At 40.8% G+C, this 23368-nt stretch overlaps 1 protein-coding gene across 3 annotated transcripts in view; it reads left to right on the forward strand.

Annotated features, from left to right (window-relative positions):
• Positions 1–22705, forward strand: part of dusp16 (dual specificity phosphatase 16) — a 37092-nt gene extending 14387 nt beyond the window's left edge. For 2 of the 3 annotated variants that reach the window (XM_062994696.1, XM_062994698.1), the window contains exons 2-7: positions 3741–4497; positions 13513–13648; positions 17424–17587; positions 19114–19273; positions 19482–19605; positions 20627–22705. In XM_062994696.1, the coding sequence (XP_062850766.1) occupies positions 4231–4497; positions 13513–13648; positions 17424–17587; positions 19114–19273; positions 19482–19605; positions 20627–21773 (1998 nt within the window). In that variant the 5' untranslated portion in view covers positions 3741–4230 and the 3' untranslated portion in view covers positions 21774–22705. Of the gene's footprint in view, positions 1–3055; positions 3148–3740; positions 4498–13512; positions 13649–17423; positions 17588–19113; positions 19274–19481; positions 19606–20626 lie in introns of those variants that run through there. The other variant, XM_062994697.1, reaches the window with a different exon arrangement.
• The last annotated feature ends 663 nt before the right edge of the window (positions 22706–23368 follow it).

Genomic DNA, 23368 nt, shown 5'->3' on the forward strand with positions numbered 1-23368 from the left:
ATTAGGCACAGAGAATGCTTTGAAGTGTGGTAATTAATGAGTATCACTCTTTTGGTCAATTTGCATTTTCAACCACCCTGCCGGCCAGCATGAGTACGACTGGTGGGACATACATAACTAGTTTTTCAGAGCGTTATGGTCTGTTCCTTTTTGGCAAATCATCTGTGATTTTCCAAGGTTACAAGAGACTTTCAAACAGACAAAATCATCCATTATTTGATTTTCTAGACCTTTCAAGATCTTACACTCTCTTGTTAGAAACCATTCCTGCTGTTCAGATTGTCTTTCAACACTTTGCACGTAACGTCTTGTTTCTTTCTTACCTTCAACATCATTAGTCTGAGAGCGCTTTGTATATATTGTGTTGGGCACCCTTATTTGGGATAATTTTGATGCTATTAAATGTTTATTTGCAAATTCTCAAATACTGCTGCATTAGGTGTTGTGAAAAATAACAGGAAATAGAAGCATCCTCACAGTCACCCAATCATGGGGGTCATGGGAAAATCTGCCTTAGTGACATGTTATTTTGGTCTTTTGAGTTCTAGGGTTTGACCTAATGAAACTCAAGACTCAAACTCAAGTTTTTATTTAAAGCTGCTATATTTTTAACACACTACTAAAAATATCACTGTAAATGTGCCGTCTGTGGCTTTTGAATCTCCACTATTTAATTTTTAGTTTTATGACTGATAATTTCATTAAAAATGAGCTGCATACTGTATATCAGATGCATTTATTACCTATAGATTTCAGACATGGTGGTTCCACACACTCTTAAACTTACTACTTAAATTCACTCAGAGAAAGTATACACCGATCAGGCATAACATTATGACCGCCTCCTTGTTTGTACACACGCTGTCCATTTTATCAGCTCCACTTACCATATAGAAGCACTTTGTAGTTCTACAATTACTGACTGTATTCGATCTGTTTTTCTACATACTTTTTTAGCATTAATACCTGCTCTGTGGTGGTCCTGTGGAGGTCCTGACTATTGAAGAACAGGATGAAAGCAGATTAAAAAGATATGTAGAGAAATAGATGGACTACAGTCAGCAATTGTAGAACTACAAAGTGCTTCTATATGGTAAGTGGAGCTGATAAAATGGACAGTGAGTGTAGAAACAAGGAGGTGGTCATAATGTTATGCCTGATCGGTGTACGTCTCTTCATTTATTTTATTATGTTTATATATATACTGACAAGGCATAACATTATGACCACTGACAGGTGAAGTGAATAACACTGATTATCTCTTCATCACAGCACCTGTTAGTGGGTGGGATATATTACGCAGCAAGTGAACATTTTATCCTCAAAGTTGATGTGTTAGAAGCAGGAAAAGTGGGCAAGTGTAAGGAGTTGAGGCCCAAATTGTGATGGCTAGACGACTGGGTCAGGGCATCTCCAAAACTGCAGCTCTTGTGGGGTGTTCCTGGTCTGCAGTGGTCAGTATCTATCAAAAGTCATCCGAGGAAGGAACAGTGGTAAATCGGCGACAGGGTCATGGGCGGTCAAGGCTCATTAATGCACGTGGGGAGCGAAGGCTGGCCTGTGTGGTTCGATCCAACGGACGAGCTACTGTAGCTGAAGAAGTTAATGCTGGTTCTGATAGAAAGGTGTCAGAATACACAATGCATCGCAGTTTGTTGCGTATGGGGCTGCGTAGCCGCAGACCAGTCAGGTTGCCTGATCGGTGTATATGGCTGTTTCTCTCTATCCTTGGCCGTAGTGTCTGTGGGGATGCTGTTCGCCCGGTGGCGCAGCGTCCTGATGACTCCTAGTTTGTGCTCCAGTGGATGATGGGAGTCAAACAGGGATGGGAGACAAACAGGGTTCCTTACAGAAAAGCTGCCATGCAACCCTTCGAACATAAGTCAAGAACTGAGAGGATGCCCATGCCAGCTACAGCACAGGAATGCAACTGTTTAGCAGCTGAGTATCTGGGGAAAAAAGGATAAAACAATGCCAGCAAAAAGTCAGCTAAAGAAGCCAGGCAGGCAAACACACATAAAGATTTATCTCCAGGTGTTAGCTAGTAACGCTTGATTAGGCACAGAGAATGCTTTGAAGTGTGGTAATTAATGAGTATCACTCTTTTGGTCAATTTGCATTTTCAACCACCCTGCCGGCCAGCATGAGTACGACTGGTGGGACATACATAACTAGTTTTTCAGAGCGTTATGGTCTGTTCCTTTTTGGCAAATCATCTGTGATTTTCCAAGGTTACAAGAGACTTTCAAACAGACAAAATCATCCATTATTTGATTTTCTAGACCTTTCAAGATCTTACACTCTCTTGTTAGAAACCATTCCTGCTGTTCAGATTGTCTTTCAACACTTTGCACGTAACGTCTTGTTTCTTTCTTACCTTCAACATCATTAGTCTGAGAGCGCTTTGTATATATTGTGTTGGGCACCCTTATTTGGGATAATTTTGATGCTATTAAATGTTTATTTGCAAATTCTCAAATACTGCTGCATTAGGTGTTGTGAAAAATAACAGGAAATAGAAGCATCCTCACAGTCACCCAATCATGGGGGTCATGGGAAAATCTGCCTTAGTGACATGTTATTTTGGTCTTTTGAGTTCTAGGGTTTGACCTAATGAAACTCAAGACTCAAACTCAAGTTTTTATTTAAAGCTGCTATATTTTTAACACACTACTAAAAATATCACTGTAAATGTGCCGTCTGTGGCTTTTGAATCTCCACTATTTAATTTTTAGTTTTATGACTGATAATTTCATTAAAAATGAGCTGCATACTGTATATCAGATGCATTTATTACCTATAGATTTCAGACATGGTGGTTCCACACACTCTTAAACTTACTACTTAAATTCACTCAGAGAAAGTATACACCGATCAGGCATAACATTATGACCGCCTCCTTGTTTGTACACACGCTGTCCATTTTATCAGCTCCACTTACCATATAGAAGCACTTTGTAGTTCTACAATTACTGACTGTATTCGATCTGTTTTTCTACATACTTTTTTAGCATTAATACCTGCTCTGTGGTGGTCCTGTGGAGGTCCTGACTATTGAAGAACAGGATGAAAGCAGATTAAAAAGATATGTAGAGAAATAGATGGACTACAGTCAGCAATTGTAGAACTACAAAGTGCTTCTATATGGTAAGTGGAGCTGATAAAATGGACAGTGAGTGTAGAAACAAGGAGGTGGTCATAATGTTATGCCTGATCGGTGTACGTCTCTTCATTTATTTTATTATGTTTATATATATACTGACAAGGCATAACATTATGACCACTGACAGGTGAAGTGAATAACACTGATTATCTCTTCATCACAGCACCTGTTAGTGGGTGGGATATATTACGCAGCAAGTGGCACTGAGAGCACACTGAAAAGTGCACTTACAAATGTAAGTGCACCCAAGACACTAGACGATCATGTCTTTGCAGATGACTCACCAGTCAATAGCAACACTGAGATTTAAACCTGTGTGGGAGGGCTAGTATAAGTGGCATGTATTTTTTTCACTACACTCAATTTTACAGTTTAAGGGAGATGGAGGAAAAACAACTTTCAGTGGCTCAGGTGTGAGTTGATCCCAAGGATTTACAAAGTAACAAAAGAGTAACATTTTCCTTCAACACTGTATTTTGGCAGTTTTGACAAAAATTATTCATATTTTTGACAGAGTTTCTGTGTCTTGTCAGAGCAGCGCAAGTAAACATGTGCTTTTTTTCTTTTCTTTATTTAGTCCGGTAACCACTTGAGCATGAAGATGAGATGCAAGCAGATGATGTAATGGCACTACAGCCCAGGAGAAAAGCGCTCTTTTGTAGCTCTGCTGCAATGGTTTGAAAAAAGCCAACCTTCTCCTCCCTTTCCATCCAAGCCTCAAACACAGACAAGTTTGCTGGAAGTGGGCAGAAGTGGTCTCACTGTTTGACAAACACACTGCATTACCACATCTGTACTGTCTGAAGCATGAGCACATACACGATGCAAAAAGAAGACAGTGTTTCCTCTCTCCGCGGTGCATAAGGAGGACAGACAGCTTCCCCCTATTTTTACTCTTTTTCTTTTTATCCCTCATCATTCATTCTCTTTTCTCTTTTTTGCCAAACACAACAAGGATGACTTCATTGCTTGCTGTCACAATGGGGTCATTCTTCTCCTAAGGGGCTTTGCGGTCCACGTCACTGCTCAAGAGGAAGAAAGGAGGAAACAGCGAGAGGGACAAATATATGGATATAAAGGTCGTGGATATGGCAGAGCGTGCCGGGCCGGAGTCTCTGGCCTCAGTGAAACCTATCGAGCCAGAAGGCCTTGTGGCCCTGCTGGAGGGGGGACTGGACCGAGTACTTCTAATTGACAGTAGACCCTTTGTGGATTATAACACGTCCCACATCCTGGAGGCGGTTAACGTGAACTGCTCCAAGCTGATGAAGAGGAGGCTGCAGCAGGACAAGGTGCAGATCTCGGAGCTTCTACAGCATTCGGCCAAGAAAAAGGTGAGTGAGGCCTAAAAACCTTCTATATTTAACAGAAATTCCACACAACTAATTCATCAGAGGTTTTTTTATGTGTACTAGATAAGGTCCTGATTACTGTTTTTAACAGTAAGTAAGTAAGTAAATTACACTCGTAAATTGAATGATAGAATCAATGAAAGCTACATAACGCTGCATAGCCTACCTTAATAGTTGAATATAAACCCAAAGATTGTCCACGTTTTGACACAGACCCCCCTCTGCGTTCAAATAATTGGTTGGGAGTTTTCCTTAACTCAGTTACCCGAGTAGTGTTTTTAGCTGCTTTAGACTTTGACATCTTGGACATTTTGTCTAACCGATTGCTAGTGTAACCAAGCGTTTTTAGAGTTTGCTGAGTTAATAAATAAAGATATAAACTGTACATAGACAAACTATCAAACAACTTTACTGGCTTTTTTTTGAGGCACAGCACAGACTACAAAGCGATGATCACGTGTGTAGAGAAGCACAATTTTCCATTGATTATAGAATCCCCAAAGGGACAAAATGCACTACATACGTATACACATACATTAAACGTGGTCAGCACCAGTGATGGCATAGTTACCTTTAAAAAGTAACTTAGTTACTTTATTGATTACTTGATTTTAAAAGTAACTTAGTTACTTTATTGATTATTTGATTTTAAAAGTAACTAAGTTAGATTACAAGTTACTTTATTAGTTACATTCAGCAGCTGCCGTAATGCAACTGGAGCTGCGATTGAAGCGGAATAAGAAACAAGAAAGACGCGGAAAACGGAGTCCTCTGTTCACAAGTGTAAGTAAGATAAATAAAATAACATTTTTAAAGACAAATAAATAACAAAAAGACGAGAAATATCCAAAATTTTGGCGAGTGGGGTTTGTAATGAGTCTGTAACCATGGTGATATTACGTCATCGCGTCCCCACGTGTCAGTGGCGGCTGCTGGTCTTTCAAAGAGGGGAAAGCTCATTGTCGGCTTACATCATAAAATGTGTCAATTTATTTACACATAAATTCTGCCCTCTGTTCCTTTTACAAGAAAATGGCCTGAAATGGGTTGCAGTTTGTCTTTCGACTTCACTCGCAAAATCCGCGATGGGACTGAACCTCCTAGTGATTAAGTGACTAATGAAGTGTATTGCTTTGGCAATACGAATGTCCCTATTTGTCATGCCAATAAAGCTTCTTTTGAGTTTGAGTTTGAGAAGTGACGTAGCGCTCAAACTAGCTGTCAATCAAAACGGGATTCAGCCTTTCCACTGATCCTCCAATCATCTTGCAGAAGCTCAGCGTGTTGCGTGCATACTGCATACTTCTGTACTGAAAGTATGTACTTCTTTACCGGCCGAGTAGTGCATACTTCCTCCAATCTAGTGCATACTCTGTAAGTATGCGATTTCGAACGCAGCTCGTGACTTAATTGTCGCATAGGCCAGACGTCACTCCCCGAGTTGCAAAAATAGTAACGCACAGTAACTTGGATAAGTAACTTTAATCTAATTACTGGATTGGAAATAGTAACTCGTTAGATTACTTGTTACTGAAAAATGTGGTCAGATTAGAGTAACGCGTTACTAAGTAACACGTTACTGACATCAGTGGTCAGCACAAAAAATGTCTGTTACACTAACTTAATTGGTGTATGATTGCTAGGACCGCCTCATATTGCAAATGAAAAATGTTAAATCGTTAAACACAAACCTTAAATTTTGAATTTCACAGCAAATTGCATATTACATAGGAAATGGCTCATTTCACGGTCCGTGAGGCGATTTTCTTATCCGTGAATTAGGTATGGCCTTAGTAATGATATAACAAACCATTTGAGTTTATCACTGGTAAGTTCATACTCAGAAACATACCAGAGTTCAAAAAAGGACAAATTGTTGGTGCACGTCTTGCTGGCGCATCTGTGACCAAGACAGCAAGTCTTTGTGATGTATCAAGAGCCACGGTATCCAGGGTAATGTCAGCATACCACCAAGAAGGACAAACCACATCCAACAGGATTAACTGTGGACGCAAGAGGAAGCTGTCTGAAAGGGATGTTCGGGTGCTAACCCGGATTGTATCCAAAAAACATAAAACCACGGCTGCCCAAATCACGGCAGAATTAAATGTGCACCTCAACTCTCCTGTTTCCACCAGAACTGTCCGTCGGGAGCTCCACAGGGTCAATATACACGGCCGGGCTGCTATAGCCAAACCTTTGGTCACTCGTGCCAATGCCAAACGTCGGTTTCAATGGTGCAAGGAGCGCAAATCTTGGGCTGTGGACAATGTGAAACATGTATTGTTCTCTGATGAGTCCACCTTTACTGTTTTCCCCACATCCGGGAGAGTTACGGTGTGGAGAAGCCCCAAAGAAGCGTACCACCCAGACTGTTGCATGCCCAGAGTGAAGCATGGGGGTGGATCAGTGATGGTTTGGGCTGCCATATCATGGCATTCCCTTGGCCCAATACTTGTGCTAGATGGGCGCGTCACTGCCAAGGACTACCGAACCATTCTGGAGGACCATGTGCATCCAATGGCGGTGCCGTGTATCAGGATGACAATGCACCAATACACACAGCAAGACTGGTGAAAGATTGGTTTGATGAACATGAAAGTGAAGTTGAACATCTCCCATGGCCTGCACAGTCACCAGATCTAAATATTATTGAGCCACTTTGGGGTGTTTTGGAGAAGCGAGTCAGGAAACGTTTTCCTCCACCAGCATCACGTAGTGACCTGGCCACTATCCTGCAAGAAGAATGGCTTAAAATCCCTCTGACCACTGTGCAGGACTTGTATATGTCATTTCCAAGACTAATTGACGCTGTATTGGCCGCAAAAGGAGGCCCTACACCATACTAATAAATTATTGTGGTCTAAAACCAGGTGTTTCAGTTATTTTGTCCAACCTCTGTAGATGTCCACTTTCTTTAACATGCCTATCTGCCGTGCCCCTGCTAGCTAGCGGGGTGGCGGATGGGGCTTTTGGATTGTTGGTTGGAGGCGCAAAGTGATGGAAATTGCAATTTTCTTTAAACTGCACTTCAAGCATTCTCTGCAGCTAATCAAAAGTTACTCACTTTACCTGGGTTGGCTCTGAATAAGTGTACCTCAGACTCAGCTTGGGGCTGTGCTTTGATTTTTTTCCTTTTGTTTCTGTTAGTTTGTTTGGTTGATATGCCTGGCTGAAGGTTGGACTTGATGACTGGCTGGCTTCTCCTGCTGGCCTTATGCTGCCATTCTTTTGTTTTAGTTTTCTGGAACTTGGTGGGCAGTGGCATCTTTCTGGTTTTGTCGCTGTTGTGGGTACTTTTTTGGTTGAAATCTTTGAATGTTTGGTGCAGTGCACATTTTAGCAGGTGCTTTTTTGTGTATTTCTCAAGTTTTATTATTTCGTCATTTATTCAGTTATTATTTCCTGTCTTTTCAGTCACAGTACTGTTGGATAAGCTTCCTACAGTTTTGTTCATTCCCTTAAATATTTAGTTATAGGGTTACATGTGGTACAGTAATGTGGTGCACACCACCCCATTACACTTTCCTTTGGAGAACAGGTTTGTCATTATATCCCCTTTGGAAAGGCATGTTCTGGTATCAAAACAGTTTATCGAAATTACTTGCTTGTATGGGAGTGCTGGGCTTTGCTGCTTGGCAGAATTACCCGAGTGTTATGCTACACTACTGTGCTGTGTATTTGGGTAACACTAATACATTACAAGTAATAGTAAAGCATGTATACGATGCTATACCATGCCCACTTATTGTGGCAATAGAGGATTCGTTTAACAAATAAACTGATTAGAAATTGATTAATTGATTGGACTGTAAAACACTTTCCAATCACTTTGTGGCTGCCTAGTCAAGCACGGCTACCTCAATTGTTGCTACAGTAAAACGACTATAGTAAACTTACACATACACTGTAGCTGAAATTACTTAATAATGTCGTTTATTTTTTGTGATGAGCTTTAGGCATGTCTGTGATTTTTTAACTAAGTTGAACTTATTCTGAATAGACATGTTGTGTATGGAACATTGTAACCTTACTTATTTTTGAGAGATCAGGGTTACTAGACAAATAAGACATGCACAAATAGTAAAAACAGTTAAAACATCTCCTAAGACTGTAAATCAAATGAATATTCCATGTGTGGAAAGGCACACAGTTTGGAAAGGCACGCATCTGGGTCTATAAGGGCCCACAATTTACATTGTACTGTCAGGAAATGAACAAGCCATGAAGTCCATGGAAATGTCTGTGGCAGACATAGATCAGGGCAAGGACATGACACAATATATAAGACTTTGGGTCTGTCTGAAAACCTAGTGAGCTGCCTTGCTTTCTACTGCCTATCTAGACAGCTGCTAATAAGTTGTCCCTTGTCCAAGTAAGACATCAAAGTTGTAAGGCAGGTTATTCAGACACACTAACTAGACGGAGTTTACATCACCGCAGTTTTCGCTTACTAAGCTAACACAGTTAGCCTCAGGCCATTCAAACCAATGGGCTGAAGCAACACAACCCGCTAGCATGCAAGCTAACATCCCCCTCCATGCACTGAAACCTGTTAAATTGTAACTGACCAGGTCAAATTAGCGAATAAATTACACTTGTACAGCTTTATACAAATTAAAAATCAATGAGAATTTATTTACATTTGAAAAGAACTTTCGCATTTGTCTACCATATTTGCAATCTTTGGCGAGAAAGGTTGTGCTGCACAGAATGCTGGGATTGCCTTCATCGCTAAGAAAGCATCGGATGCTCCTTCATTATTCATTCAGATTATAGTTCTGCAATAAGGCACCTTAGTAGGCAGCATTTTAAGGCATCTAAGAATTCGGACAGACATCTTCTCGGGAGCGTGCGTAGGATGACGTAAAATGCTGTTTATGTAGAGCGCTCACTAGGTTTTTGGACAGACCCTTGGAGTTTTCTCAGGACTACAGTGGTCTCAATAATTTGAACTTTTCTAGAGTTGGCTGTCTGGACAAATTGGGCATCCGGGTAAGACAGAGCCTTGGTCAGGGAGGTAGGAAAGACCCCAACAGTCACACTAAGAGAGCTTAGTCCTGTAGAGTCCAGTGAGAACCTGTTAACAGTATTGGGGTGACAGTTCACCTTTTAACACAACAATGACACTCTTTAAGTGGCCCCGCCTAAGGTTAAACCAGACTTAAACCACTTTGAATGTCTTTGGAGAGACCTGAAGATTAAATTTACGATCCAATCTGATGGAGCTTGAGAGGATCTGCAATGAAAAATGGAACAAACTGCCAAACCCATGTTTTCACTTTGTCATCATGGGTGAGGAGGTGTAGAATAATGGGTAAAATAGCAATTAAAATAATTTAAAAGTGTTATTGTACATATTTAATGGTAGTTTTGTTGTTTTATTGTCAACATTAAAATGATGAATTTAATTCTTCAAGATTATGCATAGCATATATGACCTTTTAAACTACCTAAGCTTTAAAAAACGTTTTGAGTAGCAAAATTGAGTGTTTGTAGACAGTTAAATAAACCATCCCCACTCATGAGGGCCCTTGGGAGGCCCTAGTAACAGGTTGCCAAGTGACCTCATCCTAGTGCTATCTTAGTCCAGCCTTGAGCTTCCCTCCTCACACACACACACACACACACAAACACACAAACACAGTTAACAAAATAAGGGACTTTGTTTCATTTTACGACCATGAGAAAACATTCTCTTTTGTGTTTTAGAACGCATCATCAGGGTTTGGACTGTTTGTTTCCATTTTAAAGCTTACAGACAAACCGTTCTCATCTTTCAGCATTAGCTCTAATGAGGTGTAGAAAATATTGGCAGGCCAAAATTACAGAAAGCAATGCAGTGTCACATGTGAGATGCTTGGGGTTTGGATAAAGGTCAAATGTTACCTAACGGCGGATGACGTAAAAGCCTGAGCTGCGCTGTCTTGTGGAATGCATGAGAGGACTGCGATAAGTAGGGGAGAGATAGCCTGGAAGAGAGGGAGGAGTATCCGGAGAACCGAAAACTGAGGGCCATTTGCTCTGCTGATACTGCAGGACTGCAGTCACAAGACCCTACCACTAAAAATGTTACTCTAGCCTTAGATCAGTGATATTTACATAGCATTGGTTACGCTAAGCTCATTGTTTTGATCTTTATTCAATTTCAGCCTTGCTCTTGCTTTTTTTAGTTACATCAATTTTACATCCCTAGAGACACTTAGTGTTGATACAACACATTTCTGGAATCCCATAATACAGTCTGTTAATGTCCCCTGTGTATTCACCCTGCTGTGGCTCCAACGTCTGCCTCCAATGCAGCAAAATGAGACAGCTGCAGTGATAAGCCAATTAAACCATTGCCCCTACTTACTAAAAAGTGATGAGTTGACTGGGAACATCTGTTAGGCTATGTAACTGTTTAGAAAAATTTAAATAAAATCACATCAAATAAAGTTCAGTTGAAAACACTACAAAGATTGGATTTTTATAGTGTATTGTATGTATATACACTGATCAGGCATAACGTTATGACCACCTTCCTAATATTGTGTTGGTCCCCCTTTTGCTGCCAAAACAGCCCTGACCCGTCAAGGCATGGGCTCCACTAGACCCCTGAAGATGTGCTGTGGTATCTGGCACCAAGATGTTAGCAGCAGATCCTTTAACTCCTGTAAGTTGCGAGGTGGGGCCTCCATGGATCGGACTTGTTTGTCCAGTACATCCCACAGATGCTCGACTGGATTGAGATCTGGGGAATCTGAAGGCCAAGTCAACATCTCAAACTCATTGTGCTCCTCAAACCATTCCTGAACCATTTTTGCTCTGTGGCAGGGAGCATTATCCTGCTGAAAGAGGCCACAGATATCAGGGAATACCATTTCCATGAAAGGGTGTACATGGTCTGCAACAATGCTTAGGGTGGTGGTACGTGTCAAAGTAACATCCACATGGATGGCAGGACCCAAGGTTTCCCAGCAGAACGTTGCCCAAAGCATCACACTTCTCCCCACGTGCATCAATGAGCCTTGTCCGCCCATGACCCTGTCGCTGGTTTACCACTGTTCCTTCCTTGGACCACTTTTGATAGATACTGACCACTGCGGTCCGGGAACACCTCACAAGAGCTGCAGTTTTGGAGATGCTCTGACCCAGTCGCCTAGCCATCACAATCTGTCCCTTGTCAAACTCGCTCAAATCCTTACACTTGTCCTTTTTTCCTGCTCCTAACACATCAACTGTGAGGATAAAATGTTCACTTGCTTCTTAATATATCCTACTCACTAAGAGGTGCCGTGATGAAGAGATAATCAGTGTTATTCACGTCACCTGTCAGTGGTCATAATGCTATGCCTAGTTGGTGTATATATTTATTCAAACATTTCAACTTGCGTGCATCTCAAGAAGTCATCTGGCACATTGTAGTGTGGAAATTGAAGTTTACAATACAACTCATTAAGATGTAAGCATATAAATATGTGAATTTAGCTGACTGTGGTGAGGGCAAATAAAGCCGTTCTTGTATGCTTTGTTTTTGGAGCCTCAATATTTAGATGATATTAGACCACACAGCAGTAAATCATCCTTTTAAGGTGGTTGAGCACCATTGAGAAACCAGCACCATTTTCCATTACGCTGTCTTATGTACTATTTGGGGTCTTTGAAACTCCAGAGCCTATTAAACAGCCTACAAAATATCCTTAACCTCTCACTCTCTCTTTCTCTTTGGTGAATTTGTTTGATTAATCGGTGTCATTTTATTTAACCCTTACAACACTGGGGTTCCTTGGGGAATCCCTAAGAACAAGGCAGTAAAGTCATTGTCAACAGAACATAAGGGTTAAAGTGGCATAGTGTCACTGAATGTTAATGAAACGTCAAACCTAGAAACAATATGACCTGAAGTATTACTTTATTTGGAAATACTCAACCCAGGCTGCACATCAGTGTGATTTTTATTGCTAGTGTTTGCTATTTATGTAAGATTGGGTTTACTGCCTGAAGGTCTAGGCAGTAAATTATATAAAGCTGGCTAGGGTCTCAGGTTTTTCATACTGGTAGGTCAGCAAATACATTTGAATGTCTGGGGTGTATAATAAGTACATTTCATGAATATACATGTCACACGTGTGTGTGTGTGTGTGTGTGTGTGTGTGTGTGTGTGTGTGTGTGTGTGTGTGTGTGTGTGTGTACATGTGTGTTGTACCTGAGCTGTTTAGGTGTAGGGTGGAATTGTTTTTGCTGGTTTCTATTAGAGATGAATAGATCAGGAAATGAGGTAGCTTATTACTCTAAATGACTAAGGACATGCACCACAACACTTTATTGTGTAAGCCGTATAATAATAATAAGAATAACAACAATAATAAAATATTCCTTTTTGTTCTGTATACACTGAATTAAATTAGGTGATTAAGATTATGACAGGAATATTTCTTGGTCAACTATTTGTCATATATACATATACAGGTGTACAGTACAATGACATTCTTACTTTGAATATCCCAGCTTGTTTGGAAGCTGGGGTCAGAGCACAGTCAGCCATCGTACAGCGCCCCTGGAGCAGAGAGGGTTAAGGGCCTTGCTCAAGGGCCCAACTGTGGCTGCATGGCAGCTGGGATTCGAACTCTCAACCTTTCAGTTGATAGCCCAAAGCTCTACCCACTAGGAACTCTCAACCTTTCAGTTGATAGCCCAAAGCTCTACCCACTAGGCTACCACTGTCCCAGTGCTGTGATTATTTCTTAAAAAAAAAAAAAAACGTTAAGTGGAGCTATTGCAGCCAATCACATAAAAATAAGATTTTTTGTAATTAACAAATAGCCAACAAAGGTGTCACTGGCAAATGTCTCATGAGCAGCATTAATCATTTTCAGTGTTTAATCAAATGACTAGTACATTACCAATACACAAAACATGTTTATCTAAATGTTTGGTTGTATATTTAGTATATTAGTATGGTATACTTTATTTGCATGTTGTGTTCAAATGAATGTTTGTGGCTGTGTGTGTCAGTTGGAACTGCAAGATCAGGAAGTGGTGGTGTATGATCAGAGCTCATCTGACCCCTCCTCACTGTCATCAGAATCCTTTCTGACCGTCTTGTTGGGTAAACTACAGAGAAGTTTTCCATCCGTCCACCTTCTTTCAGGTTAGTCATGCCTTTATTTAACTATTATTATACATTCATGAAACCTGTTTGCCTTTTTTATAATTGTTGGGTGTGTTTTTAGGGTGTGTTCCTGATTGAGCCAAACCTTTTAACCAATTATTCTATGGATTTGCAATAATATTTTAGATAATAGCCACATACATTTCAAAATATATACATACATATGTACGTATATACATACATAGCCGCCCAACTGGGGCTTTTCCCACAGCCAAGCAAGTAGCTGCACCAAGTCCTTTCAATAGTGTCTCTATCAGTGTTCAAGTTCTTGGAAATGTTCTTATACCCATTGTCCTTTTGGTGCAATGAAATTATCCCCTCAGCTTTTGTAACAGCTCCTTAGTTTGCTCCTCACCATGGTTGCAACACACCCTGAACACATCCCTGGGTGCTATTCATATAACACTTCACAGCTGTACCAAATTAAGGGTGGTTATTGAGTTCCCAATGGTTTAATCATGTTGTTACCCAACCTTATGTCATACAGACTAGCAGTAGTTCTTACTAAAGTAATTACTGGGATGAGTACTTTTATTTTTATTGTAATGGTAACATTACTTAAAATTGTGTAAGGTATTTGATTACTATACCTACCTATGGTAACATATACCGTATTAGAATATTAGTTTAGGTGAAATAATACTTTCTATGTATTTTAGCAGTTATAACATTTGATAAAAATTTTGCTAATGGGGGAGCCCAGGTGGTGCAACGGGACATTCCACTAGCACCCCAGCGCTGGGATTCTGAACTCCCCAAGTTCGAATCTCAGCTCTGCTACCGGCCGGCTGGACAATTGCCAGTGCCTAAAGCAGACAAAATTGGCCACTAAGTCTGCTGGATGGGAAAAGACCGGACTAATAAGAGGGTGGTGTCTTCGACGTCAAGTCAAATTTATTTATATAGCGCTTTTTACAATGAACATTGTCTCACAGCAACTTTACAGAATCCAGGACCAACAGACCAAAAATCCCTATTAAGCAAGCCGAGGGCGAAATGGCAAGGAAAAACTCCCCTAAAATTACAGGAAGGAACCTTGAGAGGAACCAGCCTCAGCAGGGACCCATCCTTCTTGGGTAAAACGCTGGGTAAGGACCCTGGTTAGTCACCTTGTTGCTTGTACAGTGGAGTAACGCGAAGATCAGTACATGACTCTCTGTGCACGAGACTGGCCTCACACACTAATCCACCAAAATATGGGCAAATTCACTGTGCACGTGTCAGAGGGAGGATGTGTCAGGCGAAAATACTCTCCTCTGACGCAACTGGGGTCCCCAGTAGCGAAAGACTAACTGGCAATGCTAGAATTGGGAGAAAAGGGTAAAAAAAATCTATTCTGGTACTATGAAATCTTACAGGATATTTATTATTCATGTGGTTTAAAAGGATAAATATTCAACATTATTATTCCACAGCCCATATATTGTGTACCTTTAGAGAACAGGTAATAATAGTTGATATACTGACGAAAGGTAAAATATTTTTCCACATATGCATTCAATTAAGACTCAAAAAGAACATTTGTTACCTGAGGTAACCCCTTGGTTACTTAGTAACCAGTACGTCTTTGCTGAGGTCATGGTAAAATCAGGTTGTTTTTACTTTGTGAGCTCTTTCACAGTTTTGCGCTTCACACACACACACACACACACACACACACACACACACACACACACACACACACACACACACACACACACACACACACACACACACACACACACACACACACACACACACACACACACACACACACACAAAACTGTTATCAGATGAGATTATGTAGAAAGTTCAGTTTGAGAAGTGGAAAGTCTTGACACTTTGGGAAGCCAGTATTTGAGCAGCCTTAAGTCCAGCATTACATCATCATTACATAACCTCAGTGTGTGTGTGTGTGTGTGTGTGTGTGTGTGTGTGTGTGTGTGTGTGTGTGTTTGTGAAAGAAAGGCATGGCTTGGTGATAGGAAGTGCTGAAAGCACACAGCTGGAAGAGTTCTTTTTTCACAGTATGAGCAGCTTAAAGAAGGAAGTAATTCTGGTTTTGGAGGATGTGAAAATAATCCCGTTGTTAGTGTTTACACTGTAACATGACCAAGTAAAAAAGAACCAAGGATTACATTAAAAGAATGATTCTTATATCCAAAACGTTACTTTATGTCCTTACATGTATTTTTAATGCAGATACCCTAAAACAAGATTTAAAATGTTGACAGTCTTATTGATTTACATAACTGTATTCATTAGTACCTCTAGTTAACAATATCTGATAAACTAAAAGCATAGTTTGAAATTGTATTATAAATTATAATAAGCAGTGATTAACATCTGATGACAAGTGATCTGATGAAAATAATAATATGATCTTTAACTTTTATTTATCATTGTGGCACTACTGTGTTTAGGAAAAATTATTGCCGGAAAATATGTGACTACGTATGACATGTTTAAACTACTTGTATCAATATAATGTATTCATGAACTGGCATGGTGCAATAATACGAGCCTTAATAAAGAGGTTAATATCATGAATAATGTTAATAATCCAAGCCAAGCCACTCAGGTGGTACGGTAAAACACACTAGCACACCAGAGCTGGGATTTCTAATACATCGTATCGAATCTCAGCTCTGGCATCTGGCTGGGCTAGGTGGCTATATAAACAACATTTGGCTGTTGTTCATCCAAATTGGGAGAAAAAGAGACAAAATGCATGCAAATATATATATATAATAATAATAGATGGGCCATAAAAAAATGGGCCAAACACAAAATTACACTTTAAGAGAAAAAAAACCAGGGGTAATATTTTGTAAACACCCAAACATATGAATGTGTTCTTAAGTTTTGAGTAATGATTTGTTGTTAGAACCATTAAAAAGAATTTTGGCTTAGTGTATATTACAAACCAATTAGATTTGTACCACAAAACAAATTTTTACAAATAAGTGTGTTTCAATCATTAGGATGTAATTTTTGACAGCATATATTTTACTGTCAACCTCCAGAACTTTACATTTACATGACATTTAAACATACATCAAGCAAAAACAAAAGTGAGATGAAAGTTGAATGAACAACACTGTCAGTAGCTGAAATAGACGCCAAAAACTTTGTGTAAATAAGTGTTTGCTTGTCCCAAAATGTGCCTGCACCAAGCACTTCTTTTATAACATAAATACATTGGTGGTATCTATAGATTGTCTTGTTGCTCTATTTATTTACTAGGATTTTAATGTTATGTTTTACACACTTTGGTTACATTCATGACAAAACTGGTAGTTACTGGTTACACAAGATTCATCAGTTCACAAGTTTAATGTAAAACACAGTCATGGACAATTTTGTATCTCCAATTCACCTCACTTGCATGTCTTTGGATTTTGGGAGGAAACCAGAGGAAATACATGCAGACACGGGGAGAACATGCAAACTTCACACAGAAAGGACCCGGACTGCCCCACCTGGGGTTTGAACCCAGGACCTTCTTGCTGTGAGGCAACAGTGCTACCCACTAAGCCACCGTGCCGCCTCGTTGTTGCCCTATAAAATGAAAATAAAAGAAAAATGTGTTCAACAAAAACAGAAGCAGTTTTTTTTATATATAATTTTACTATGTTACCCTCTTTTTAGTCCTTTGCTATTTTGTAATATAAGATATATTATATATTTCTGGCAGCCATTGGGTGAAATAAGCATAACACATCTGGAACTAATGCGATACCGCTTATAAGAAAGTGTTTTTTGTATGTTACAGGTGGGTTCACAGAGTTTTCAAATCTCTTTCCGGGCCTGTGTGAGGGAAAGTGCACGCTAGTGCCCTCCTGTATCTCACAGCCTTGTCTACCCCTGAACAGCATCGGTCCAACCCGCATTCTCCCCCACCTTTACCTAGGCTGCCAGAGAGACGTGCTCAACAAGGTGAGCTACAAACATCATTACAATAACAAAATGATAAATAATGCTTCTAGAGGAAAGGTTCATTAAACATGAATATAAATAAATTATGAAATATTCTTTTTGGATTTTAGTGCCTTCATTTACAGGGTACAAAGAGTCACTTAATGCTTTGATGACTTGTTTTCCATATGCTATGGGCTTTGCAGTCACCAGAAATTTTAGATGTGTTGGGTTGTTGTATCCCTTCAGTGTTGGACTAGAATGTATGATAGAAAGCTTTAAAAGAGTTAATATTACAACTGTTCTCATGGTGGCTTAACACCTCACTTTTTCCTTACCTTTTATTTGTTAGCAATATGTTTCCAACCTTGCTTATTTAACATAGCAATATTTGTACCCCCAATATATATATATATATATATATATATATACGCATACGCTGATCAACCATAACATTAAAACCACCTCCTTGTTTCTTCACTCACTGTCCATTTTATCAGCTCCACTTACCATATAGAATCACTTTGTAGTTCTACAATTACTGACTGTAGTCCATCTCTTTCTCTGCATGCTTTGTTAGCCCCCCTTCATGCTGTTCTTCAATGGTCAGGACTCTCCCAGGACCACCACAGAGTAGGTATTATTTGGCTGGATCATTCTCAGCACTGCAGTGACACTGACATGGTGGTGGTGTGTTAGTGTGTGTTGTGCTGGTATGACTGGATCAGACACAGCAATGCTGATGAAGTTTGTACATACCGTGTCCACTCACTGGACCTATTTAGTCCACCTTGTAGATGTAAGTCAGAGACGATCGCTCATCTATTGCTGCTGTTTGAGTTGGTCATCTTCTAGACCTTCATCAGTGGTCACAGGACGCTGCCCACAGGCCGCTGTTGACTGGATATATTTTTGGTTGGTGGACTATTCTCAGTCCAGCAGTGACAGTAAGGTGTTTAAAAACTACATCAGCGCTGCTGTGTCTTATCCACTCATACCAGCACAACACACACTAACACACCACCACCATGTCAGTGTCACTGCAGTGCTGAGAATGATCCACCACCTAAATAATACCTACTCTGTGGTGGTCCTGGGAGAGTCCTGACTATTGAAGAACAGCATGAAAGGGGGCTAACAAAGCATGCAGAGAAAGAGATGGACTACAGTCAGTAATTGTAGAACTACAAAGTACTTCTATATGGTAAGTAGTGCTGATAAAATGGACAGTGAGTGTAGAAACAGGAGGTGGTTTTAATGTTATGGTTGAGCGGTGTATATACAAATAATCATGTTTGGATTTTTATGATAACTTACAGTCCTGTATAATGTTAGAGTTTTGCCATCAAAACCACTAACAAAATTAAAGTTGACAGATAAATACAATGAAGGCAGCAAAAACTAAGATATGCATGGTTTAACAGTGCAAATAAAGTCTTAAAACTAGGGTTTAATAAATGTGTATTTGTGTTTCTACTACATACTTTGTGCACATATGTAATAACCAAAGCTTAACAACACACCCCACTGTTTTCTTTCTGCTACAGGATTTAATGCAGCAGAACGACATAGCGTACGTTCTCAACGCCAGTAACACATGTCCCAAGCCTGACTTCATTCCAGAGTCCCACTTTCTGCGCGTACCTGTGAACGACAGCTTCTGCGAGAAGATTCTACCCTGGCTGGACAAATCAGTGGAGTTTATAGGTTAGCTGCCAGGAAGTTATGAAACATGTCTTTGAAGAGATTGTTTGCCTCAGAGTCAGGTCGAACCACAAACTTTGCTTATTGTGACACCAACACCATTCTCAGTTTACAAGGAAACTATGAGTCACTGCTTAAGCTTTACATGCTTTCATTGTCTTGCTTCTCTAGTTTGGTTTTAATACTTACTTACTTTCTCTTTCTTCTTTAGAGAAAGCAAAGGCGTGTAATGCTAGAGTGCTTGTGCACTGCCTGGCCGGAATTTCTCGTTCAGCCACCATTGCCATTGCTTACATCATGAAGAGGATGGACATGTCATTAGATGAAGCTTATAGGTATGAGTCAGTGCTTTTATTCCAGTCTGAACCTGGAGAATAACTAATAATATGTCAAATGTCAATGTTTAGGATTCCCCATATACAGCATTTTATCAGCAACATCATTAATATAGCCCAAAGGCTGTCCATATTCATGTGACCCAAAAACATCAGCTTATTTGCCTTCAGTTTTCTTAAAATTGACATAAATGGTCGCTCAGGTTGCGCAGCGGTAAAACACTCTAGCAAACCATAGCTGGGATTTCTAATACATCGTATCGTATGGGAGGCCACATGAACAACGATTGGCTGTTGTTCACAGGGTGGGTAAGCCGGACCAGGGTTCTTCATAACTGGTGCAATTACGACCTCTGCTGCCTGATTGATGGCGCCTGTGCAGAGCTGGTGAGTAATGTTGATCAGGGTGTGTGGCTCTCCGTGCACAAGGCTGATCCGCATATGAACTCACCTTGTTCAGGTGAAAAGAGGCAGTCGGTACTGCACACGTGTCGGAGGGGGCGTGTGTCAGTTGCGAAGCTGCTCAGTCAGCGGTGGAGGGTAGTATCGGTAGAGGTGAAGCGTAACACAATCAGGGTAATTGGATATGACTAGATTAGGGGAGAAAATTGGGGGAGAAAAAAAGAAAAAAAAATTGAAATAAATGGTTTGGTTACATTTTATAATCATATTTGTAAGTATTTCATCAAATAATTTTGTCTAACATGCTAGCTCACTACTGTAAAGAACTGAGTCTCCAGTCAAAGCTTTGAGCTTTAGCTTTCTCAGCTGTGTCACCTGCCCATCCAGGCACTCAATTGCCATAATTTGCCATGTCTCGGTTTGGAAAGAGCGAAAGGGGTATCATTTCCTTACTGTTGCAACAGCAACCTACTGTCTGGTCAAGGCACTGGCATTGGCAGAAAAATACAGATAATGGTGTGTAGTACTCTGTACATACTGAGGAAATCACCAAGTTCCTCATAAGCCTCATTCTTAGGTTACCAACAAGTTAAAGCTGCCCAACTTTTTTCACCCACAGATTTGTCAAAGAGAAGAGGCCCACGATCTCACCCAACTTTAACTTCCTAGGCCAACTGCTAGACTTTGAGAAGAAAATCAAAAACCCCATCGAAGTGACATCTAAATTCAAGCCGGTTCAGCCTGAGCTGACCGATGAGCTCAGTCTGCGCCAGGAGAACGAGCTTTGCAGCTCACTCTCATCCAATGGGGGTGGAATGGAGAAATCCACCTCAGCACCACTAGAGTCTTTAACACTGCCCTGTGTACTGGCCGGGGTTTCTGAGGAGCAGCTTCTTGCCCAGGCTCTGTGCAGCCTGCAGCTAAGCGAAGGAATAGAGGATAGTATGCGACTTAAACGCTCCTTCTCCCTAGACATCAAGTCATACGGGGAGCCAAGTATCGGAGGTGCCTTACAGACATTGAGTGGTGGAGATGCTCCAGACTACTATAAACCCTCCACGTTTAAAGATCCAGCAGTCAAGCCTTGCCAGTTCTCCCCTGTGCAGGAGGTTTCAGAGCAGTCCACTCCGGAGCAGAGCCCTGACAAGGAGCGGGCTGATGGTCCCACAACCAGCAGCCCGGCCAACTCCAGCACCAGCAACCATAACCAATCCAACAAGTCCCAATCTACAGCTTTCAAGCCATCTTATCCAGCCACTTGCCCCCAGCCACTGCAGCGAAGTGGCAGCATGGAGGAAACAGCAAGTGCCACTAGTTTTCTGCTTGGACTGTCACGCTCACAGCAGCATTTGGCCAAAACTGGACTAGGAGCACTAAAAGGCTGGCATTCTGACATCCTTTTGGCACCTGTAACCGGAGGCTGGTACCTCTCATCGGAATCAGCTCGGTTCTACTCCACGTCAGCGATATTTAGCAGTGGAGGCAGCGGAGGAGGTGGTGGCACACAGGCCACTTTTACAGCGACTTACAGCTGCAGTCAGGGTCTGGAGGCTGTAAGGAGGCGTGGCAGGCAGAGGAGCAGCGAACGCGGAGACTCCCGGCGTAGCTGGCACGAGGAAAGCAGTTTCGAGAAGCAGCTGAAGAGACGCAGCTGCCAGATGGAGTTTGGCGATGGCATGACCGAGAGCCGTTCAAGGGAGGAGCTCGGGAAAGTAGGCAGCCAGTCCAGTTTCTCCGGGAGCATGGAGATCATCGAGGTGTCTTGAATGAAAGATTTGAATATCGCTCTGTGTAACTGAGGTAGCTTTTCCTAAGGGGAAGATTTCATGGCTTATTTTTCTAGGCAGATTACGTGTTTGTTTTTGGAAGACAAACGGCAAGTAGTGGTGCTTTGTAGAGTTATTTTTTCATTACTGACCAAGAATATTTTTGTATTCTTATAGCTGAATTTTGCAGGTAAGTACTGTCACTGAATGCAGCACAATGAACTCACTGCATATCAATGATTGACACACAATCACTTTTTCTTTTTTTATTTAGTTGAATTTAAGGGTGAGCCTATTGTCATGGGTGGATCAGTATCACATATTTACCATGTTTTGATTTTACTTTGTCTTTTGTGACTTCAGTACTGAAACTTGAGCCTGTGTTGAGCATTCATGAAGATTTCGATGTGTGCTTTTGACATGCCACAAAGGGTGCCTAATTAGCAACCATGCAGTACCTCACAAATCCAAATTAAGGGCTTATCTTTGTTCTAGTATTTGCTTTTTTGTCTTCTGTCTATCGTCTTTAGCTTTCATCAATTTAAATCTCAGGTGTAATTTTGAACAAGAGGAAAAGATTTGAAAGAAGTCCCAAATTTGCCATGAAATATTTAGATAATGTCAGTGAAATTGAACTTTTCTCATATGTCCAATGATCCAAAACTGGCTCACCACATCAAAGCATGAAGATAAAACCGAGTGTGTGGACTTAACCAAGATTAGTTATTAGAGGTTGAATTGGAGCTGGAAAAATACCTAGCTGGGAAAGAGGAAGAGACTGGAACTCTGGTTCAAAGACGTTTGCAATGTGAGCACTTTTGGAATCAGAGAAGATTGTCGAGAGAAGAGGACAAACACCTGTAAGACGTTGCACTAAGGTAGTTTCTGAATGAACATTATTAAGAAGTCATTATTAAACTTTTGATGAAAGATGTCATGTCATCGTGTCACTTAACTACAGAACAGAAGGTGCTATGTTTTAAAGGTAATGGAGTTTTACTTAAGACCTAATAAGGCTTTCCACACATGCACTAGTAGGTAGGGGTAGACTTAAAATCAAGGGTAGATTGATTTGATTACTGAAATTGCTTATGTGATACAATGCCCGGGTAGAACGGCCTTCACTTTAAGGTGTCTGACTTAAAACATTGAAGCCACAACAACAACCAAAGGGTTTCTGTCAATTAAGAAGATGAACAGAGAAAACATGTTGTAATTGAAGTCATTCAGAAAGCACAAAGCTGTTTGGTATTGGTACCCATGTCAATTTTTGCACCCAAGCTGCTGTATGTAACATTTGGGCACTTGGAGACCTCTTGGAGACGTCTTATTGTGGGTGCTCAGGTGGTGCATCAGTCTAACATGCTAGCACACCAAACTCCTTGAATCTCAGCAAAGCCATGGAGCAAAAGCTGTTTAACTGTATGAGCTCCCGAAGTCTTGTGGAAAGCCTTCCCAGAAGTGTGTGTAGGCTGTTATAGCAGCACAGGGTGCCAACTTCATATGAATGCCCATGGTTTTGATTTAGGTTCTCCTACAAGCTCACAACCAGGTCATCACATACCTTTCAATTTACATTTATGACAGCAGCCACT

This window comes from Trichomycterus rosablanca, chromosome 1 (genome assembly GCF_030014385.1).
Source record: "Trichomycterus rosablanca isolate fTriRos1 chromosome 1, fTriRos1.hap1, whole genome shotgun sequence".
NCBI classification, from domain to species: domain Eukaryota; kingdom Metazoa; phylum Chordata; class Actinopteri; order Siluriformes; family Trichomycteridae; genus Trichomycterus; species Trichomycterus rosablanca.